Source organism: Cricetulus griseus, chromosome 5 (genome assembly GCF_003668045.3).
Source record: "Cricetulus griseus strain 17A/GY chromosome 5, alternate assembly CriGri-PICRH-1.0, whole genome shotgun sequence".
In the NCBI taxonomy this organism is placed as follows: domain Eukaryota; kingdom Metazoa; phylum Chordata; class Mammalia; order Rodentia; family Cricetidae; genus Cricetulus; species Cricetulus griseus.
Window position 1 is genome coordinate 159,098,439 of NC_048598.1, and position 22,139 is coordinate 159,120,577.

Consider the following 22,139-nt stretch of genomic DNA (forward strand, 5'->3'; position numbering starts at 1 on the left):
AGTCAAGTGTTAAATTAGAGCAGTAGATAAGAGCTTCAACCCTATCAAAAGGCACAGGGTCAGGGAGGGGTGGAGAAGAGGGTGACATTGGGCTTAGGTTAGGATTTTACAATGTCAGAGCCCATACACCGTGATTCAACTTTTACAAATAAGTCATACCTCCTAATCCTTCCAAAACTGTCTGCCAACTGAGAACCAAGCATTTAAATGCATGAGACCATGGTGGCTATTCTCATTCCAATTACCACAGGTGTTTAACCTCAACATTTGTCCAGGAACGGAGGAAAGTTCCTAAAAAAATGAGAATGCCTAAGCATCTACATTGTACTTTCTCTCTTCCATGATGCTTCTGGATATGAGCAAGTCGGTTGGAACTCTTGCTGCCAAAGTTGAGAGCCTCTCTTACCTTCATTGTCTTACCTGTCCATTTGGATGATCTACTTGAATATTGAATTTTCTCCTTCCTTCTTTCTATAAGTAATTGCTTTTTATCTATGTTGTCATAGTAGTGAGAAAACCAGCTAACCCCAAGAGTGAGATCCTTTTCTGCCTTAGATGATGGGTTAGACTGTGTTTCAAGGCACTTCTGTGGACCTACACAAACACTGCTGCACTCTCTGTACCAGCCACATGCCTGCTTTGATTCCTCATCATTCTTCTAGTTGATTCATCAGTGAAGTAGAATTTTAAGTTGTCTTCAAATCCTTTTCCTTCTCATGAACAGCTTGATTAACAGTATGGCATAAGTGGCCTGGCTTTTGCCCTGCCTTGGCTTTCAACCAGCCTGACTCATCAGGCTTAATCATTTCAGCCTTGATTTAAGTGACAGATGTGTGGCCCTTCCTTCATTTGAGATGTAAAGGCCACTATATGATTATTTATGAATAAATTTCAGTTTGTATGTGACTCAGGAAGCAGGATTGTCTGCAGAGATAGAGAGAGTTTGAGGGGGAGTTAGTTGGCAGAGTTGGCAGATCTTAGAAATTATTTGTCCACAGAGGTGTGGGCATGGTTCACTCACGTTGCCCCAAAGAAATTTCAACAGGATGTCATAGGCCCCTATCATAGGTATGATAATAAAGGCCAAGTTGTAAATGTTGTGATAATTACCAAATGTTTGAGTAATTATGAAAACATGAAAAAGAGAAATGAAATTAACTCATGATGCTGCAAAACTTTGGTATTAATAGACAATTTTGATGCATGATTGCCACAGACTTTTAATTTGTAAAATAATGTTCATTATGTGTGAATTACAAAGGTATAAATTAAAATTAAACAAGATGTGCCTGGGCATTTCTCAGCCACTCCCAAAATTATCTATGGAACTGTAATTAATGTGTCTTATATCTGCATCATCTTAAGAGAGAAACATAATGGCCTTATACTCTCTATTCTTTTTCTATAAAAATAATAAATTCTCATATTCTACAATGTAGGCATGTGATCTCTAATTAGACTCCTAGTGGAAACTGTACAATAATACTGTAAAAGACATCTGGGTCTGTGAATTACCTGATAGATGCACAGCTGCTCCTTTCTACCTCTACACTTTTAATTAACAACAAGAACAACAAATAAATGAAAACCTTTAAATACCATTTATCTTTTTTTCAGGAACCTGCAGATAACCAAAGCCAATGCTGCTCCAGTTATACTAATCCTTGAGTAAATATCATTAGGACCACCCTGATGCAAATGTTAAGGTGTGCCATTCAGATGTTTAATTTCTCTGACAAAGTACTGGATAGAAACAATTTTAAAGAGAAAGATGTATTTTTGGCTATCGTGATGTCAAAAAGGAGTGCTAGAGTGGAGCTGCCAGCTCACATCATATGGGACCATGAGGCATAAAATGAAGAAATGCCCTATCTATGTTAGTTCAAATTTTCCCCTTTCATTACATCCTGGCCTATAGCCCATTGAGCAATAATATGTACATTCAGAGTGGGTCTTCCCCTCTTAGTTAAATATCTATAAATCCACATTTGGAGGCATACCTACATGTGATCTAATTTACTCCTATACCTTTCTCAGTCTAATCAAGTTAATGATCAAATTATCCATCATAGATACTTCTCCAGTCCTAGCAAGTCATACTAAATTTCAACAAAATCTCTTAAGTGACTTATGAATATTGGTGTTTGAGAAACATTGTCTTAGCCTGACAGCCAATTGCCATAGTCTTTATATGATCATGACAAAGGAACTGAAGAGAAGAATATTTAGATAAGAAGAATAAATGAAACCCAAAGTGATATCAATGTGTCCATATGGTGATTGAAGCTACATGGAATGATGAAAGCAAAACATTTTAAAACAAGATCCAGAAACAATACCAACTGTTAATAGAATGTGATTATCAATTATATGTGTAAGTTTTACTGAAGCATTTGGTCTAGTGAGTTACAACTCTGCATAAGATCCCCATGAGCTGGTGAGTAAAGCAAAACAACACACCTTATGTGGTGGGGTATCTTAGTCAGTACTTTGAGAGACTGCATAAAATGAAAGCCAAAGTAAGGAAGAATTCACTCTGAGTGATGAGTCAAACAAGGATATCAATCTTTTCCTTCTTCCTGATTAAAACTAAAACCAATTGTCCTGGTTTTCAGATGTTTGAACTGAGAGTAGAATTATGCCAAACCAGCTGAATCTGTAACTTGCCAGTAGAAAAGCATGATATCTTTCAGCCTACTAAATTGTATGAGACAATATACCATTTCTCTATCCTTCTATTTCCTTATTTATCCATTTCTCTGCACAACACTGGTTTGGTTCTAAGGATATTGCTAGAGGAACAGAATTCTATTCCAATATCCAATATGGTTTCTAGAGTTTCTTCACTTGGCTAATCTAAATCAAATTAAAGGTGTTAAGATGATTTTCAGTAATAAATAGAGTACTAGTAGTTGATGGTGTGGACTGATAAGAAAAATATTTAAAGTTGACTTGCCTAAACAACAACAAAAAAACAAATAAACTTTCAGAAGAATGGAACTGAATGTCTGGGTATGAGATTCCTTGATTCCCTTTAAATATTTTCAACAAAAACAAACATGAAAACAGCTGGGTTGTTTCTAAATTCAATGAACAATTTTGCAAATGAATTTATTTGAAGAGGAATGTAAGTTCTTTTCTGAAGCAGTACATAAATGGCCTATAAGCTTCCTCTATTTCTTGGGTAAAAACATTTTTCTCCACATTTGCAGGTTTGAAGCAGAAGAAAAGCAACTGTGGGATTTCCTCCTGCAGCTGACGTAGTTTGACTATAAGTCAATCACCCAGTGATGCAAGTCAAATGCTGTCAAGTTGATGGTATTCCCTAGAAAAGAATTGGATGCTGTGGGCTGACATATGTATGCGGGGTTATGGAAGCACAGAAGTTCTCATGCCTACATATTTCCAGGGGGAACCAGGAATGTTAAGCATCCAGCATTTTCCTCTGAAAGGAAAAGATCTATAACCTGTTTTTCCATTCAGAGGGCTGGCCATTTGCATTCACATCCTGGGGATATACATTATCTGAAGGGTTAGGCCATAATCAATCTCACACAACCAGCAATGGAGGTGGCTAGCAGTCTAAATGACACATTATCTGCATAGCCAGGGGTTCCTCCAATCCCCCAAATCAGAACCAGAGGAGGCTAATAACTCAAATAATGTCTACATTATGTGAATGACCAAGATCATGCCAGATCTTTCCTAAGCCCTTAGGCTAATAAAGGTAGTCTATCTCCAGAACCCATTTTCTTGGAAGAAATTATATTTATTATGAGTTGAGTCTTTACTTCCCTATCAATGTGAGAGAATCCAAAGGGTGATATTTCCTGATGAACCTATTATGATTTCTTCTGTGTCAGTGGCAACCAATACAATATCAGTTTTCCTTAGAACCCATTACTAACACTCCCATTTCTTCTGAAGATTAATATTAGATTCAAGTCCAAAAAAGAGACCCTATAGGTGAAACTAAGATTCATGAGTATGTGACTACTTTTATGTCACCTTGACACAAGGAATAGTCATCAGAAAGTATGGAATCTCAAACGAGAAAATGCCCCCAGGAAAATAGGCTCTATCTAAGCTTGTAGGGTAATTTCTTTATCAATGACTGATGAGGGAGATTCTGTCCAATTACGAATGTTAATATCCCTGAGCGATGTGGTAGTGCAAGACAAATAAACCCTTTTCTCTCCAAATTGCTTTTGGTCATAGTGTTTCATGGCAGCAATAGAAACCCTAAGAAATAAATTGGTATCAGCATAGAAGGAAATTGCTGTGACAGACCCAACCATGTTTTGAGGGTAACTATAGAAGGAATATGAAATTTGAGTTAGAAAAGCCACCCACTGTTGAGTTCACAGTCAGATGTTCTGTAAGAGTTTGGAAGGTAAGGATGTTGAGATCCCTACAGACGATCAAGGACTGGCTTGTTATTTTTCAAAGTTAATCAAAGACTCTGCAATATCATTGGTATGAAGAACTTGTGATGTCTGGTCAGCTTGAGCTGGAATCAACTGTGATTAAAAAGAGTCCAGAATCATGGAGGCAAGTTCTTCTGGGAAGTGTTTCCTTAGGGTCACCAAAGAGAAGCTATGTTCCAGAGGTATTTAGATAACTGTTTAGATACCTTTATACTGGTGGCAGTTCAACTTGGAAGTGTAGAAGTCACCCATGTGGTATTGGCTTTTGAGACATGAAGGGATCATTGAGAGGAGCTTCAGCTTGGCATTGTGAGAGGCTTGTAGAGACCATTAGTGAAGGTGCAGCCTCAGTAGCAGTTGAAGGCCCAGGACTGAAGGGATCATGCAAAGAATTTGACACTTGCCACCATGATGAGAGTCTGGGTAGCTATTGGTAAGAGTACAAATCAGCTGCAGCACAAGAATCCAACATTTTGAAGATGCCAGTAATCATGACATGTTCTTAAGAATAGAAACAGTTATGGAAGGGGAGTCAGCCAGAGCCTAGAAGACAAGCTGTGTTTGATCCAAAGCACGGAGCCAGATAACTGGGGCAAAACAATTACAAGAGCCCAGTGGATCATGAGTTGATTTCAGACATTAGACTTTGAGTCATTTATACAGTCAGAGTTTGGTTTTGCTTTGATCTGATTGTGAATGTGGCTTGGTTCTTCCCTCTTGAAATAAGAAAGTATTTAATTTATTTTTATTTTACAGGAACCAATAGGTGAATAACTGAATTTTATAACACATTTAAGGTTTCAAAAGAGACTGGATTTTTTTAAAAGATTGAATTTTTTATTTTTTTAGTTCAAATTAGGAGCAAACTTATTTCACATGTCAATCCCTTCTCCCTCTCCCTCCCCTCATTCCCACCCCTCATCCCCCACCCTTGACCTACCCCCCACCCTAATCACCCTCCACTCCCCCAGATGACTCAGCCGTTAAAGGCTAGGCTCACAACAAAAATATAAAAGATTGAATTTTAAACTGTTTGAATTTGTAAAGACTGTGGAACTTTTTAAGTTTATAATATTGTAATGTGTATTTTGATGTGTGATCTTGGAGAAGAACTAGAAATGAATGATTGTGCTTTAACAGTGGTGTGTTTTGTGTCAAGTTTGCAAGGGTTCAATTGTGCTGGGTATTTTTATAGCAACTTAACACAGAGTATAGTCATAAGAGAGGAGAGTGTCTCAATTAAGTAAATGCCTCCATAACCTCAAGCTCTACCCTACACTATAGGGCATTCTCTTAGTGATTGATGGGGGTAAGACACAGTCCATTGTGACATAGTGGCTGGTGGTTGTAGGTGATGCCACTCCTGGGCTTGCTTCTATAAGAAAGCAAGATGAGCAAGTCATGAAGAACAACTTAGTAAGTAGCATTCCTCCATAGCTTCTGCATGATTTCCTCCAGGTTACTGTCCTATTTGAGTTCCTGTCTTTACTTCTTCGAATGATTATCAGTAATGTGGAAGTGTAAGCCAAGTAATCTCTTTCTTCCCTAGTTTGCTTTTGGTTATGGTGTTTCATCACTGCAACAGTATCCTTTAATATGCTACAGTAGGGGAGCTTAGTTTTACAATTTATACAGATGTATATTTGGGAGGCACTTGTAGGAAGGAATACTAAGTATGTAGAATAAAAGTAGAAATAATGTTTTGTGTAAGGCAGAAGTAATTGACTTGGGTTTGCTAAATAGAGATCTATCATTCATGTTGCAGTTTGGGCTGGGTTTAAAAGGATCTCCAACAGTTGGCTCCATTCATAAATTAAATATAACATGGAAAAATTGCTGGCCTACATTGAAAATTCTGAGAGGCAAGCCACCATATATTTTTAAAAAGAAGAGTTTCTGCCTGGGTAACACAGTAGAGCTGGTCCTGAAGGTGTAAGTGTGGGAGAATCAACTCTGAAGACATGAAAACTGGCAAACTGACTCTGCCCCTTGCTCATTGATGCAGGGAATGAAGTAGCCAGGGCAATGCTGGAGAGTTCAGTCCTGTCTTGAAGACAGGGAACAGTTGGCAGGTTGACCAACCCCTGCTAATACTACTCAGGCCCAGAACCAGGGTTATGTGCAGACCCTCCCCAACATTCACCCCATCTATCATCTATTGGAGCACAGGGGTGGGGTACTTGTCCAGTGCAGACCCAGGTTTGCAGGATCTCAATGACACAGGCCAGCATTGGGAAGTCCAGGAAGAGTCCCAGTAAGGGCCTAGCATCAATGTTGTAGCCTCGAGCAAGGCCAATCATTCTTTATAATGAATACATGCATGTAAAAACATATGAATAAATGGATTTACTGTGTGACTCACTGTATCACACTGAAGCTTCCATGACAGATTTTCCCTTTCTTTCCTTTGTTCCTTGTTTTTACTCTTTAATTTTTAAATTTATTTTTGGAGGAGGGAGATGGGTGGAATCAGGAGGCATGATATGAGAGATACAAAGACTAAATAAAAAGAAAGTTAAAAAAGAAAAGATACCAATTTCTAATTATAGAGAGTGTATAAATAGATTTGTTATTTAAGACCTACTCAGCCATACAGCAGGGCTTTTCCAGAAGATATAACTTTTTCATATATTGTGAGAATTAAGTTTCTGAGGGAACCTCAGCACTTTTAAAGAGTTCTTTATGTTTATTTTTATTTTTCCCCATGTAATACCAACTTTGCAGTGAAAATGACATTAATTGAATTTATTAAATTATTTAAGAATTGTAAAGGTCAAATTTGGCCTTTAATTGTGAAGGAAAACAGGACTACTATAACAGACAACAGAGCAAATGCACCAGTCTGAATACTTTTTCTTTTTTTTTTTTTTTTTTTTTTTTTTTTTAATTTTATTTTATTAGTTCTAGTTAGGGAACAAGCTTATTTCAAGTCCCTTCTCCCTCTCCCTCCCCTCACCCCCAAACTTTCTCCCCCACCCCCAGCCCATCCCCCCAACCCCATCCACCCACTACTCCCCAGGCAGGGTAGGGCCCTCAACGGGAGCTCAGCAAAGTCCACCAAGTCTTCCTATGCTGATCCTGGGCCCTTCCCCATGTGTCCAGGGCCAGAGTGTAACCCTTCATATGGGATGGGCTCTCAAAGTCCCTTCTTGCACCAGGGAAAAATACTAATCCACTACCAGAGGCTCCCTGGAGTGCAGAGGCCTCCTTATTGACATCTATGTTCTGGGGTCTGGATCAGTCTTGTACAGGCCTCCTGGACAGCATCTGAGGTCGATGTGCTCTCCCTTGTTCAGGCCAACAGTTCCTGTGGGTTTCTCCATCCTAATACAGACCCCTTCGTTCTTCATTCCTCCCTCTCTTCAACTAAATTCCCGATTTCGGCTCATTGTATATCTGTGGATGTCTGTCTCTGTTTCCATCAGCCTCTGGGTGAGGGCTCTAGGATGGCATAAAGAGAAGTCATCAATCTCATTTTAGGGGGAGGGTTTTTAGGTTATCCTCTCCACCATTGCCTGGATTGTCAGATCGTGTCATCCTTGTAGGTCTCTGGAGATCTCCCTGGTTCCTGATCCCTTCTCGGGCCTACAGTGGCTCCCTCTGATATCGTTTCTCTCATCTTGCTCTCTTTCCTCTATTCTTCCCCCAACTCAATGTTTCTGCCCCTCCATTTCCTCTCCTCTTCTCCTCTTCTCTTGCTCTTATTGTAGCAGCTCCTTCCCCCCCCACCCTCATGCCCCCAATTAGTTCGGGAGTTCATGCCATTTCCATTCCTGGGGACCATTTAACCCTTAGAGTCCTTCATGTTTCCTAGTTTCTTTGGTGAAGAGCATTATATACTGGTAGTCTTTTGTTCTATGTCTAAAATTCATATATCAGTGAGTACATACCTTGCTTGTCTTTTTGTGACTGGGTTACCTCACTCAGGATGGTTTCCTCTAGTTCCATCCATTTGCCTGCGAATTTCAAGATTCCATTGCTTTTTTCTGCTGAGTAGTACTCCATTGTATAAATGTACCACATTTTCTCAATCCATTCTTCAATAGAGGGGCATCTAGGTTGTTTCCAGGTTCTGGCTATTACAAACAATGCTGCTATGAACATGGTTGAACATATGTCCTTGTTGTAAGTACATGCCCTATTTGGGTATATACCCAAGAGAGGAATGGCTGGATCTTGAGGTACACTGATTCCCATTTTTCTGAGCAACCGCCATACTGATTTCCAGAGTGGTCTTACAAGATCGCACTCCCACCAGCAATGGAGGAGTGTTCCTTTTTCTCCACATCCTCTCCAGCATAGATTGTCATTGGTGTTTTTTATTTTAGCCATTCTGACAGGCGTGAGATGGTATCTCAGAGTTGTTTTGAGTTGCATTTCTCTGATGGCCAATGATTTTGAGCACTTTTTTAAGTGTCTTTCAGCCATTTCAGATTCCTCTGTTGAGAATTCCCTATTTAGTTCTGCACCCCACTTTTTAATTTCGTTGTTTGGTGTTTTGGTGGCTAGCTTCTTGAGCTCCTTATATATTTTGGAAATCAGTCCTCTGTCAGATGTGGGATCGGTGAAGATCTTTTCCCATTCTGTGGGTGGTCGTTTTATCCTACTGACTGTTTCCTTTGCCTTGCAGAAGCTTCTCAGTTTCAGGAGGTCCCATTTATTAATTGCAGACCTCAATGTCTGTGCTTCTGGCGTAATGTTCAGGAAGTGGTCTCCTGTGCCAATTTGTTCAAGGGTAGTTCCCACTTTCTCTTCTAGAAGATTCAGTGTGGTTGGATTTATGCTGAGATCTTTGATCCATTTGCACTTAAGTTTTGTGCATGGTGACAGGTATGGATCTATCTGTAATTTTCTGCATGTCCGAATCCAATTGTACCAGCACCATTTGTTGAAGATGCTGTCTTTTTTCCATTGTATAGATTTAGCACCTTTGTCAAAAATAAGGTATCCATAGGTGCGTGGGTCGATATCAGGGTTTTCAATTCGATTCCATTGGTCTATCAGTCTATTTTTGTGCCAATACCAAGCTGTTTTCAGAACTATGGCTCTATAGTAGAGCTTGAAGTCGGGGATGGTGATGCCTCCAGAAGATCCTTTATTGTAAAGAGTTGTTTTGGCTATCCTGGGCTTTTTATTTTTCCATATAAAGTTGAGTATTGTTCTTTCAATGTCTGTGAAAAACTGTGTTGGGATTTTGATGGGGATTGCATTGAATCTGTAGATTGCTTTTGGCAGGATTGCCATTTTTACTATGTTAATTCTACCTATCCATGAGCATGGGAGATCTTTCCATTTTCTGGTATCTTCTTTAATTTCTTTCTTTAAAGTCTCAAAGTTCTTATTGTACAGGTCTTTCACTTTTTTGGTTAGTGTTACCCCCAGGTATTTTATGTTGCTTGTGGATATTGTGAAAGGTGATGTTTCCCTGATTTCTTTCTCATTGGATTTATCATCTGTGTATAGTAGGGCTACTGATTTTTTTGAGTTAATTTTGTATCCTGCTACCTTGCTGAAGGTGTTTATCAGCTGTAGGAGTTCCCTGGTAGAGTTTTTCGGGTCACTAATGTAGACTATCATGTCGTCTGCAAATAGTGAAAGTTTTACTTCATCCTTTCCAATTTGTATCCCTTTGATCCCCTTTTCTTGTCTTATTGCTATAGCCAGAACTTCAAGTACAATATTGAAGAGATATGGAGAGAGTGGACAGCCTTGTCTTGTTCCTGATTTTAGAGGAAACGCTTTGAGTTTCTCTCCATTTACTTTGATGTTGGCTATTGGTTTGGTATATATTGCCTTGATCATGTTTAGATATGTTCCTGTTATTCCTGTTCTCTCCAAGATCTTTATCATGAAGGGATGTTGGATTTTGTCAAAGGCTTTTTCAGCATCTAGTGAGATGATCATGTGGTTTTTCTTTTTAAGTTTGTTTATATAGTGGATTACATTGATGGATTTTCGTATGTTGAACCATCCTTGCATCCCTGGGATAAAGCCTACTTGATCATGGTGGATGATTTTTCTGATATGTTCTTGTATTCGGTTGGCCAATATTTTATTGAGTATTTTAGCATCGATGTTCATGAGGGATATCGGTCTGTAGTTCTCTTTCTTAGTCATATCTTTGTGAGGCTTGGGTATCAAAGTGATTGTAGCCTCATAGAAAGAGTTTGGCAATATCCCATCTGCTTCTATTGTGTGGAACAGTTTGAGGAGTACTGGAATTAGCTCTTGTTTGAATTTCTGGTAGAATTCTGCAGTGAAGCCATCTGGCCCTGGGCTTTTTTTGGTTGGGAGGCTTTTGATTACTGCTTCTATCTCATTAGGGGTTATAGTTCGATTTAAACTGTCTATCTGATCTTGATTTAATTTTGGTAAGTGATATTTATCCAGAAAGTTGTCCATTTCCTTTAGGTTTTCCAATTTTGTGGAATACAGGTTTTCAAAGTATGACCTAAAGATTCTCTGGATTTCCTCAGTGTCCGTTGTTATGTCTCCCTTTTCATTTCTGATTTTGTTAATTAGCATGCTCTCTCTCTGCCTTTTGGTTAGTTTGGCTAGAGGCTTGTCTATCTTGTTGATCTTCTCAAAGAACCAACTCTTTGTTTCATTGATTCTTTGTACTGTTTTCCTAGTTTCTACTTTGTTGATTTCGGCTCTCAGGTTGATTATTTCCTGGCGTCTACTCCTCCTTGGTGAGTTTGCTTCCTCTTGCTCTAAAGCTTTCAGTTGTTCTGTCAATTCTCTAATGTGACTTTCCTCCAGTTTCTTCATGTGAGCACTTAGTGCTATGAACTTCCCTCTTAGCACTGCTTTCAGGGTGTCCCATAAGTTCGGGTATGTTGTGTCTACATTCTCATTAAATTCTAGAAAGTCTTTGATTTCTTTTTTTATTTCTTCCTCAACCAAGGAATGGTGCAATTGGGAGTTATTCATTTTCCACGTAAATGTAGGTTTTCTGCAATTCGTATTGCTGTTGAATTCTAGCTTTAATGCATGGTGGTCTGATAAGATACAGGGGGTTATTTCAATACTTTTGTACCTGTGGAGGTTTGCTTTGCTGCCAACTATGTGGTCAATTTTTGAGAAGGTTCCATGTGGCGCTGAGAAGAAGGTATATTCTTTTGTGTTTGGATGGAATGTTCTATAGATATCTGTTAAACCCAGTTGTGTCATAACTTCTTTCAGATCCTTTGTTTCTTTGTTAAGTTTCTGTCTAGTAGTTCTGTCCAGTGGTATAAGGGGGGTGTTGAAGTCTCCTACTATAAGTGTGTGTGGTTTTATGTGTGGTTTGAGCTTTAGTAATGTTTCTTTTACAAAAGTGGATGCTTTTGTATTAGGGGCATAGATGTTCAGGATTGAGACTTCGTCTTGATGGACTTTTCCTGTGATGAGTATGAAATGCCCTTCTTTATCTCTTTTGATTGCTTTCAGTTTAAAGTCTAATTTGTTAGATATTAGTATTGCTACCCCAGCTTGTTTCTTGAGCCCATTTGATTGGAAAATCTTTTCCCATCCTTTTACTCTGAGGTATCGCCTGTCTTTGAATTTGAGGTGTGTTTCTTGTAAACAGCAGAAGGATGGATTCTGTCTTCGTATCCATTCTGTTAGCCTGTATCTTTTTATGGGTAAGTTAAGACCATTGACATTCAGGGATATTAACGTCCATTGTTCATTGGTTCTTCTTGGTTTTGGATTTATTGTTGGTGGTATCATTGCGTGTGGATTTTGCCCTTCTGTTTCTTTTTGTGTTTGGTGAAATTCGATTAACTACTGACAGTGTTTTTGTGAGTGTAGTTATGTTCGTTGGGTTGGAGTTTTCCTTCCAGAGCCTTCTGTAGTGCTGGATTTGTTGATATGTATTGTTTAAATCTGTTTTTGTCGTGGAATATCTTGTTTTCTCCATCTATAGTGATTGAAAGTTTTGCTGGGTACAGTAGTCTGGGTTGACATCCATGCTCCCTTAGTGCTTGTAGGGTATCTATCCAAGACCTTCTGGCTTTCAGAGTTTCCATTGAGAAGTCGGGTGTGATTCTGATTGGTTTGCCTTTATATGTTACTTGGCCTTTTTCCTTTGCTGCTCTTAATATTTTCTCTTTATTCTGTAGATTTGGTGTTTTGATTATTATGTGTCGGGGGACTTCTTTTTGTGGTCCAGTCTGTTTGGTGTCCTGTAAGCTTCTTGTACTTTCATAGGCATATCCTTCTGTAGGTTGGGGAAGTTTTCTTCTATGATTTTGTTGAATATGTTTTCTGTACCTTTGAGCAGTATTTCTTCACCTTCTTCTACACCTATTATTCTTAGGTTTGGCCTTTTTACGGTGTCCCATATTTCCTGGATATTTTGTGTTAGGGTTTTGTTGGACTTGAGGTTCTCTTTGGTGGATGAATGTATATCCTCTAGCGAGTCTTCAGTGGCTGAGATTCTCTCTTCCATCTCTTGAATCCTGTTGGATACACTTACATCTTTAGTTCCTGATCGTTTATCCAACCTTTCCATTTCCAACATGGTCTCATTCTGTGTTTTCTTTATTGTGTGTATTTCAGCTTTCATGTTTTGAACTATTTCAAGAGCTTCCTTCACTTGCTTGGATGTTTTTTCTTGGCTTTCTTTGGATTCTTTAAGAGATTTATTTATTTCTTGAATTTTTTGGTTTGTCTTTTCCTCCAATTCATTTAATTTTTTGTTTGTTTTCTCTTCTATTTCTTTAAGGGATTTTCTTGTTTCCTCTTTAAAGGTCTCTATCAACTTGCTGAGATAATTTTTGAGGTCCATCTCATCTTCATGCTCTGTGTTGGGCTTTTCAGCTCTTGCCGGAGTGGAGTCCCTAGGTTCTGGTGGTGTCATGTTGGTCTTTGTGTTGTTGAGTGAAATCTTATTCTGTCTTCTCCCCATATCCTTTTAGTGGGTGCGGGTGGGTTCTCTCTATCTCCTCTTGTGGCCCAGTGGTGTGTGGGGGCTAGGAATTCGATGTCCACAACTCTAGATGATCTCGAAGCTCCTGGTGGTCTCCTCGCTAGTTCCTAGTTTCTTGGTCGTTCGGCGGAATGGAAGAGTGGGGTGCTACCAGATTTGGGGCACAGGGAGCTCCTCCCTGCCTGGGCTTGTCTGGCCCAAGCCGGCAGGCTCAGGAGGGGGTGGTGGGATGGGGGTGGTGGGGTGTTCTGGCCTGGAGTCGGGAGCGGGCAGGAGCTCACTCACCTAGTTCCAGGTCAGTCTGCGGCGGCGGAATGTAAGAATGGGGTGCTAGCAGATTGGTGGGGCAGGGGGCTCCTCCCTGTCTGGGCGTGTCTGGCCCAAGCCGGCAGGCTCAGGCGGGGGTGGTGGGATGGGGGTGGTGGGGTGTTCTGGTCTGGGGTCGGGAGCGGGCAGGAGCTCACTCACCTAGTTCCAGGTCAGTCTGCGGCGGCGGAATGTAAGAATGGGGTGCTAGCGGATTGGTGGGGCAGGTGGCTCCTCCCTCTCTGGGCGTGTCTGGCCCAAGCCAGCAGGCTCAGGCGGGGGTGGTGGGATGGGGGTGGTGGGGTGTTCTGGTCTGGGGTCGGGAGCGGGCAGGGGCTCACTCACCTAGTTCCAGGTCAGTCTGCGGCGGCGGAATGTAAGAATGGAGTGCTAGCAGATTGGTGGGGCAGGGGGCTCCTCCCTCTCTGGGCGTGTCTGGCCCAAGCCGGCAGGCTCAGGAGGGGGTGGTGGGATGGGGGTGGTGGGGTGTTCTGGTCTGGGGTCGGGAGCGGGCAGGGGCTCACTCACCTAGTTCCAGGTCAGTCTGCGGCGGCGGAATGTAAGAATGGGGTGCTAGCGGATTGGTGGGGCAGGTGGCTCCTCCCTCTCTGGGCGTGTCTGGCCCAAGCCGGCAGGCTCAGGCGGGGGTGGTGGGATGGGGGTGGTGGGGTGTTCTGGTCTGGGGTCGGGAGCGGGCAGGGGCTCACTCACCTAGTTCCAGGTCAGTCTGCGGCGGCGGAATGTAAGAATGGAGTGCTAGCAGATTGGTGGGGCAGGGGGCTCCTCCCTCTCTGGGCGTGTCTGGCCCAAGCCGGCAGGCTCAGGAGGGGGTGGTGGGATGGGGGTGGTGGGGTGTTCTGGTCTGGGGTCGGGAGCGGGCAGGAGCTCACTCACCTAGTTCCAGGTCAGTCTGCGGCGGCGGAATGTAAGAATGGAGTGCTAGCAGATTGGTGGGGCAGGGGGCTCCTCCCTCTCTGGGCGTGTCTGGCCCAAGCCGGCAGGCTCAGGAGGGGGTGGTGGGATGGGGGTGGTGGGGTGTTCTGGTCTGGGGTCGGGAGCGGGCAGGGCCTCACTCACCTAGTTCCAGGTCAGTCTGCGGCGGCGGAATGTAAGAATGGGGTGCTAGCGGATTGGTGGGGCAGGTGGCTCCTCCCTCTCTGGGCGTGTCTGGCCCAAGCCGGCAGGCTCAGGCGGGGGTGGTGGGATGGGGGTGGTGGGGTGTTCTGGTCTGGGGTCGGGAGCGGGCAGGGGCTCACTCACCTAGTTCCAGGTCAGTCTGCGGCGGCGGAATGTAAGAATGGAGTGCTAGCAGATTGGAGGGGCAGGGGGCTCCTCCCTCTCTGGGCGTGTCTGGCCCAAGCCGGCAGGCTCAGGAGGGGGTGGTGGGATGGGGGTGGTGGGGTGTTCTGGTCTGGGGTCGGGAGCGGGCAGGGGCTCACTCACCTAGTTCCAGGTCAGTCTGCGGCGGCGGAATGTAAGAATGGAGTGCTAGCAGATTGGAGGGGCAGGGGGCTCCTCCCTCTCTGGGCGTGTCTGGCCCAAGCCGGCAGGCTCAGGAGGGGGTGGTGGGATGGGGGTGGTGGGGTGTTCTGGTCTGGGGTCGGGAGCGGGCAGGGCTCACTCACCTAGTTCCAGGTCAGTCTGCGGCGGCGGAATGTAAGAATGGGGTGCTAGCGGATTGGTGGGGCAGGTGGCTCCTCCCTCTCTGGGCGTGTCTGGCCCAAGCCGGCAGGCTCAGGCGGGGGTGGTGGGATGGGGGTGGTGGGGTGTTCTGGTCTGGGGTCGGGAGCGGGCAGGGGCTCACTCACCTAGTTCCAGGTCAGTCTGCGGCGGCGGAATGTAAGAATGGGGTGCTAGCGGATTGGTGGGGCAGGTGGCTCCTCCCTCTCTGGGCGTGTCTGGCCCAAGCCAGCAGGCTCAGGCGGGGGTGGTGGGATGGGGGTGGTGGGGTGTTCTGGTCTGGGGTCGGGAGCGGGCAGGGGCTCACTCACCTAGTTCCAGGTCAGTCTGCGGCGGCGGAATGTCCTGAATACTTTTTCTTATGGGACTTTTTATTTGAAATTATGTTCTAAGGAGGGAGATATACACCAAGCTTGTTAAATTCCTAATTTGTTTGTATAAGCAAAAATTTGAAATTAAATGAACAAAAATATTTAATGTTAATTACAAATCTAACCTGGGCAGTGGTGGTGCATGCCTTTAATTCCAGCACCTGGGAAACAGAGGCAGGTGGATCTCTATGCTTTTGAAGCCAGCCTGATCTACAGAGACAGTACCAGGACAGGCTCCAAAGCTACAGAGAGAAACCCTCTCTTGAAAACCAAATGAAATAAACAAACAAAACTAAACTCCACACTCTCAATAAATCATCCATATCAACCAACCCATAACACAGAATCTCTTTGATGATGATCCCTATAAAGACCCTAGTATACAGGCCAAACCTACTAGGATTATATATTTTACTGATTATATGTAACCCTTTATCAAAATGCTTTTGTTTTAAAGAAACAGAAATAATCAGATTTTTTCACACTACTGTATTCTGGCTGTAAACTGACACTACAGGGTAAGTAAAAATATCACTGTGTTCCACTAGTTAGCACAGCAGATTATGGGGGCCGAGAATCAACAGATTTCTGCTTCAAGTGCATATAATAGTGTGCAGAGTGGTTTCTCAATGCCTGGGGTTATTTCTTCTGGTCATCAATACATAATTGGGATAGATATACACACAATCTGGCAAATTCCTCAGATTGGTTCTCAGAACCTTGAAGTAAGAATTACTGTTATGCAAGTGAAGATCTAATGGAACCAAATAAAAACTGTTTCTGCCTAGAACAGAGTAAGTCAATATCAATGCTTCACTATTACAGGGATTCCTAAAGAGAAGTTTTGCATGGGGTCATAGGCATGAACTGAAACTCACCATGTCTAATTTGTTACATGTTTATTTTTGTTACAGCTACAGCTGAACACCACATATACCTACAGCAGAGACTAACACTAAGTGCCAAATACAATAGCTCTTCCCAGACAGCTACTTGCTGTCAGGTGGATAACATTAAATCATTTCAATTCTGTAAAGTGAAACATTTTGGTTTTAATGGTAGAGGAACATTCTCTGGATTGTTTTTCTGTACAAAATATTTCTGCCCAAACTACCATTTATATATTCACAAACTGACTTATTCTAACATCTTATCTTACAGCATTGCTGGAGGTCAAGTAATTTGCTTTACAAAAGTCTATAGCAATAGCCCATGCTCATGAAATTTACCATCTTAATATGTACCTCTGATGTATATGTATGTATGTATGTGTGTGTTTATATATCTTTATAAAAGAGCAGAATGATATTTTAAGTGTTAGATGAATTACAGTATCTTCTAAGACCTAGGCAAAGTTCTAAAAGGGAAAATAATTTATTTTCTAAGCCACTGCTAGTTCATGATAATGGGCAAGAAAACACAAACTAGCAGGGAAAAAAGCAAATACATTTGTGTCTTGTATATTTTTGCAACACAAGGCTCTATATAAATGAATGCACAAAGGACAGGTAACTGCATACATGTTTAAGATTGAATTCAGTGAAGAGGGTAAGGCCCCAGAGGTATAGAAAACATAAGTTTAATTTAATGGCAAGTGATTTGAGAAGAACTTTAAAATTTTCTATCATGTTACACCATTTTGCATGTTTCCTGTCTTCCTAGTCAATGAGATTATTTTCTGTTCAAAACCAGTTTACCTGTTTGCATAATTATTATACTGTGTTTCAAGGAAGAAGGGCAATAGTTCAGAGGTTACCTCATAGTTTTAAGGGAAAGCATCATGAAAAGGTGAGAAATATTTTCTTATTTCTGATGATATTTTAAATGTTAAAGTGCCACAAAATGGGGTAGCTTATGCTGAAATCTATATTCTTCAGGATATCGTGAATCTGTTCTAATATATGGTTTTTCCTTTTCTGCTTCTTTCTTTTGTAACAATAAATCTTTCTGCCAAGCTGCCCAAGCAATGCTGCCATGTAGCAGCCCAAAATAACATACAGAGTTATTTTATTAAGTTATTATGTTATTTACAATGCTGCTGACCAATTGACTAGGATTTCTTATATGCTAGCTCAGTCTTAATCTCTATATTTTATAAGATTTATCGAGGATGCCTTCGGTTGGTGTCCTATTCCAGGGATTACATGGCAGCTCCATAGAGAAGAGAGCAGGGGGAAGAGGAAAAGAAAGAAAGAAATTTCCTGCTTATATTCTGAGTTGGCCTGCTATGTCACTTCCTGCCTGGATCACGAGACTTATCTTTACTATATTTCACAGAATCCTCCTTGACTCAGTCCACCTAATTTGCTTCTTCATTGGCCAACAGTACTTTATTCAACAACCAGTAAGATAAACATACACAGGACATTCCCCATCATTCTTTCTTTTTCTTTTTTAAAATTTTATTTAAATTAAAAACAATCATATTTTGCATACCAATCCCAGTTCCATCTCCCTCTTGTCCTCTCATTCTCCCCAACATCCCCCCATCCAACCACCTCATACACTACTCATGGAGTATGAGACCTCCCATGGGGGATCATCAAAGTCTGTCACATCTTTTGGGAGTGGACCTAGGGCCTGACCCTGGTGTCTAAGCTAAGAGAGTATCCTTCCATGGGGAATGAGCTCCTGAGCCCAATCCTGTACTAGGGATAAATTCTGGTTCTAATACCAGAGGCCCATAAACTGTCCAAGCCCCACAACTGACACCCATATTTAGGGGGCCTGGTTCATTGGGTCCTATGCTGGTTCTCCAGCAGTCAGACTGGAGTCGATGAACTCCCACTTGCTCAGGTCAGCTGTTTCTGTGGGTTTCCCCAGCATGGTCTTGACCTCTTATCTCCTCACTCCTCCCTCTCTACACCTGGATTCCTGGAGTTCAGCTCAGTGCTCAACTGTGAATCTCTTCTTCTGTTTTCATCAGCTACTGGTTGAAGCCTCAATGATGGCATTTAAGGTAGTCATCAATCTTATTACAGGGGAAAGACATTTAAGCAAACCTCTCCACTATTGCTTAGATTGGGCTCATCCTTGTAGATCCTGGACATTTACCTAGTGCCAGATTTCTCTTAAGCCTATAATGGTTCCCTCTATTAGGGTAACTCTTTCCTTGCTCTACTTCTCTGTTCTTGCCCCAACTGGAGCCTCCTGATGCATCATGTGCTCCTCTCCCCATTTTCTCTCCTCTTTCTCCTACCTACTCCCTCCCCTATGTTCCCAATTTACACAGAGGATCTTGTCTGGCTCCCCTTCTCAGGGTGTCCATGTATGTCTCCTAGGATATTCCTTGTTTCTTAGCTTCTCTGGGGTTGTGGATTGTAGGCTGGTTATCTCTTGATATATGTCTAATATCCATTTATGAGTGTGTAAATACCATGTTTATCTTTCTGTGTCTAAGTTACTTCACTCAGGATGGTTCTGTCTATTGCCATCCATTTATCTGTTTCTTCTTCTTTGCTTTTTAACCTGTTACATCCAATCTTTAATGTCTACATATGAGTGGATACTATTAGGGCCATCTACCTCTGGAGCATGGAGTACACCTAACAGTGACCTATGCTCAAAGAAGAATGGCTTCTCATGCTCCAGAAACCATTAGTTGCTGATAAGTTCCTTGGTTGTGGAGTAAAGCCACATGAGCTCCTAAGTTATCCATTCTAGAATGCTGACTTTCTTCATTTTTAGCTTATGCATGTAACTCTAGATAGCATTTCACACTACTCCCACCACCCTCTGGCTCTGACAATCCTTATATACTTTATTCCATAATGTTCCCTGAGCCTTGGTTTGGGAGGGTCATACAAATGTCCTACTTAGGATTGAGCATACAGCAGTTACATATTCTAAGCATTTGGGTCAATTATTTGTCTTTGCATTGAGTTTCCAAATTTCTTAGAATCTTCCATTTTCTCCTAAGTTAAATGAAAATTGTGTAATTTCTTCTATTGATCTTTGTAAAGAATCAATTGTCTAATCTTGTAACTAACAATGACTAAATGTGTATTTCTGAAACTAGAGTAAAAATTACTTCAAACTTCAAAATACTTCTGGAGATATATTATTTTATGATTAAATAAATTTTCCTGATGGTTCAGAAGGCAAAACTAGTCACAAGCCACAGAGGTCAAGCAGTGGTGAAACCTACCTTTAATCCCAGCAGCCATACTAGCTAGCCTTAGAGCTAGGCAGTGGTGGCACACACCTTTAATCTCAGTACTCAAGAGACAAGAAGATGGATCTCTGTTAGTTCAAGGGCCCAGTGAGCTACATAAAATTAATCTAATCTAAAAGAAAAAAAAAAACAGCTCACACACAGGAGATCTCATCACTTGGGATCACATGCCTTTAATATCAGCACTTGAGGTACATGGGATAGCAGCAGGTATTCAGTCTGGGGCATTTTTAGCCTCTAGTCATGTTCAGGCAATTACTCTCCAGTCACATTAAAGGCAGGATTTCTTTAGCCTGGCTAGAGGTAAGAGCAACTGACATGGCTGCTTTCCTTATCTGACAATCAGTTTGAACCCCACTATCTATCCCTGGGTTTTTATTTTTCATGTTATAATATTTTTGAAGTACTACCCTTTACATTAATGTTAAGGGATTAAGTGTAAAATATATATGTGGATTTTATTTTATCCTTTCCTACTTTATGATTAATAGTTTCCCTGTCTCTGTGTAATAATCAACAGAAGCATTGATGGTTTGCAAACAAAGCATAATGGAATACATAATGTGCTATGCCCTTATTTGCAATGCTATAAAATGAAAACTAAAAATACTACATGCAGAAGAGTAAAGCAAGAAGGCAAGAAAGACTTCACATTCATTATCCCTCAGCAGAAAACTCAGTTGGAATAACTATCCCAACGCAAAATAAATCAAATGAGAGATCATACTGCCCAGTTTACATGACAAAAAGAAAAATTTTTGAAGAGGGCAAGTTCAAATTTTATTGTCCATGCAACCTTTTCTAACAAGAGGAGGTATAGATAAAGAGGAAGTTTCTGTAGACTTTTGCCTTACTTTCCAATGCCAGACCAGACAAAATACAACTCAAATGTTAGAAAAAGCCCAATAGCTCATAGCCCCAGGCTAAAATTTGTAATGTGATACTAGATCTACCTGGTGAGAATTCAGAGTGCCTGTGAGACAAATTTGACTTTCCTTAATGTAGGCTAACATTGGCCATGGGCTCCAAATAATCCACAGTGCCAGAAAGTCTATGGGCTTCAGACACACTCTAGTGCTGAGTGAGAGCTCCACTTATGGTCTGTGAGTATGTCCTAGAACTGCACTAGCCCCGGGAATAAGCCAGTTAAAACCCAGTACTGCACTGGCCTTGGTGGTTTTAGATGCCCATCATCACTGCAGAGCTGAAGTTGTCATAAGCTAAGGACCACACTCAACCAGCTACCCAGAACCTCTGGACAGATAAGCTGAAAAACAAATAACAAGGAAAAGAAAACATTCCTAAGGGAAAACACTCACATTCACATACTACAAAGTTTGTAATAAGAACCTTCTTCAATATGCAGACATCACTATATAACCCTAAGTCTCCCCATCATAGAAGAAAACAACACATTACAAGGCAGATAGACTAAGACTACAAATATTGAAATGGAAAAGATATGTAATGCCTAATAGAAATCAAAGTAGCTATTTTTGAGGAACTTTCTGTACTTGAAGAAAATGAAGAGGATTGGTCCCATGAAATAAAAGAATATTGATGAATCAGAGTATCGATTTTTAAATTAATAATAATAATGCTGAAAGGAAGAAGAAACAATCTATTCTTAGAGCTAAAAACAACAATGAAGAAAATAAAAAATGTAATGGAATGTACCCACAGCTGGCCAGATAACACAGACAAGGACTATCTAGATTTGAAAGCAGATTATTTGAAAATAAAACAAAATAAAATACAAACTGAGGAAGCTTTAATTGTATAGGGGATTGCATCAAAGAGTAAAAATATACATAGACATTTTCATGGGAAAGTACTAAGTGACAAAGAGGTAGAAGGCTAATTTAAGGTAACAGCAAAGAAAAATTCCAAACCTGTAAAAATATGTAAAAAGTCACAGGTTAAAAAATTTCTAATCAGACTCAATTCAAGCAGTTACCTTAAGACATAAAACCAAATGGATAAAGATCAAGGAAAGGGAGACATCGTTTCAATATATCATACAGTACACAGTGCAGAACCTCTCTGTCTACATGCATATATATATGTGTGTGTGTGTGTGCACATGTGTGCATATATTACACATATGTGCATATATGAAGTTTAAAGAATGAAGAAACACTTAAGAGGTTATCTCAGAGCTTAAGTATTTTCAGATGCATGCTGATATAATGTATGTAGAGTCTGCATTGATAAGGTGAGAGATTCAAAGCAGACTCACAAAAGAAACAGCTGCGGATGAGTTAAAC

At 41.2% G+C, this 22,139-nt stretch overlaps 1 protein-coding gene across 1 annotated transcript in view; it reads right to left on the reverse strand.

Annotated features, from left to right (window-relative positions):
• LOC113836241 (L-aminoadipate-semialdehyde dehydrogenase-phosphopantetheinyl transferase-like) overlaps positions 1-6,727 on the reverse strand; it is a 28,194-nt gene extending 21,467 nt beyond the window's left edge. The window contains 1 exon segment of the mRNA XM_035445877.1: positions 6,608-6,727. Within this exon segment, the coding sequence (XP_035301768.1) occupies positions 6,608-6,727 (120 nt within the window).
• Positions 6,728-22,139: the final 15,412 nt, after the last annotated feature.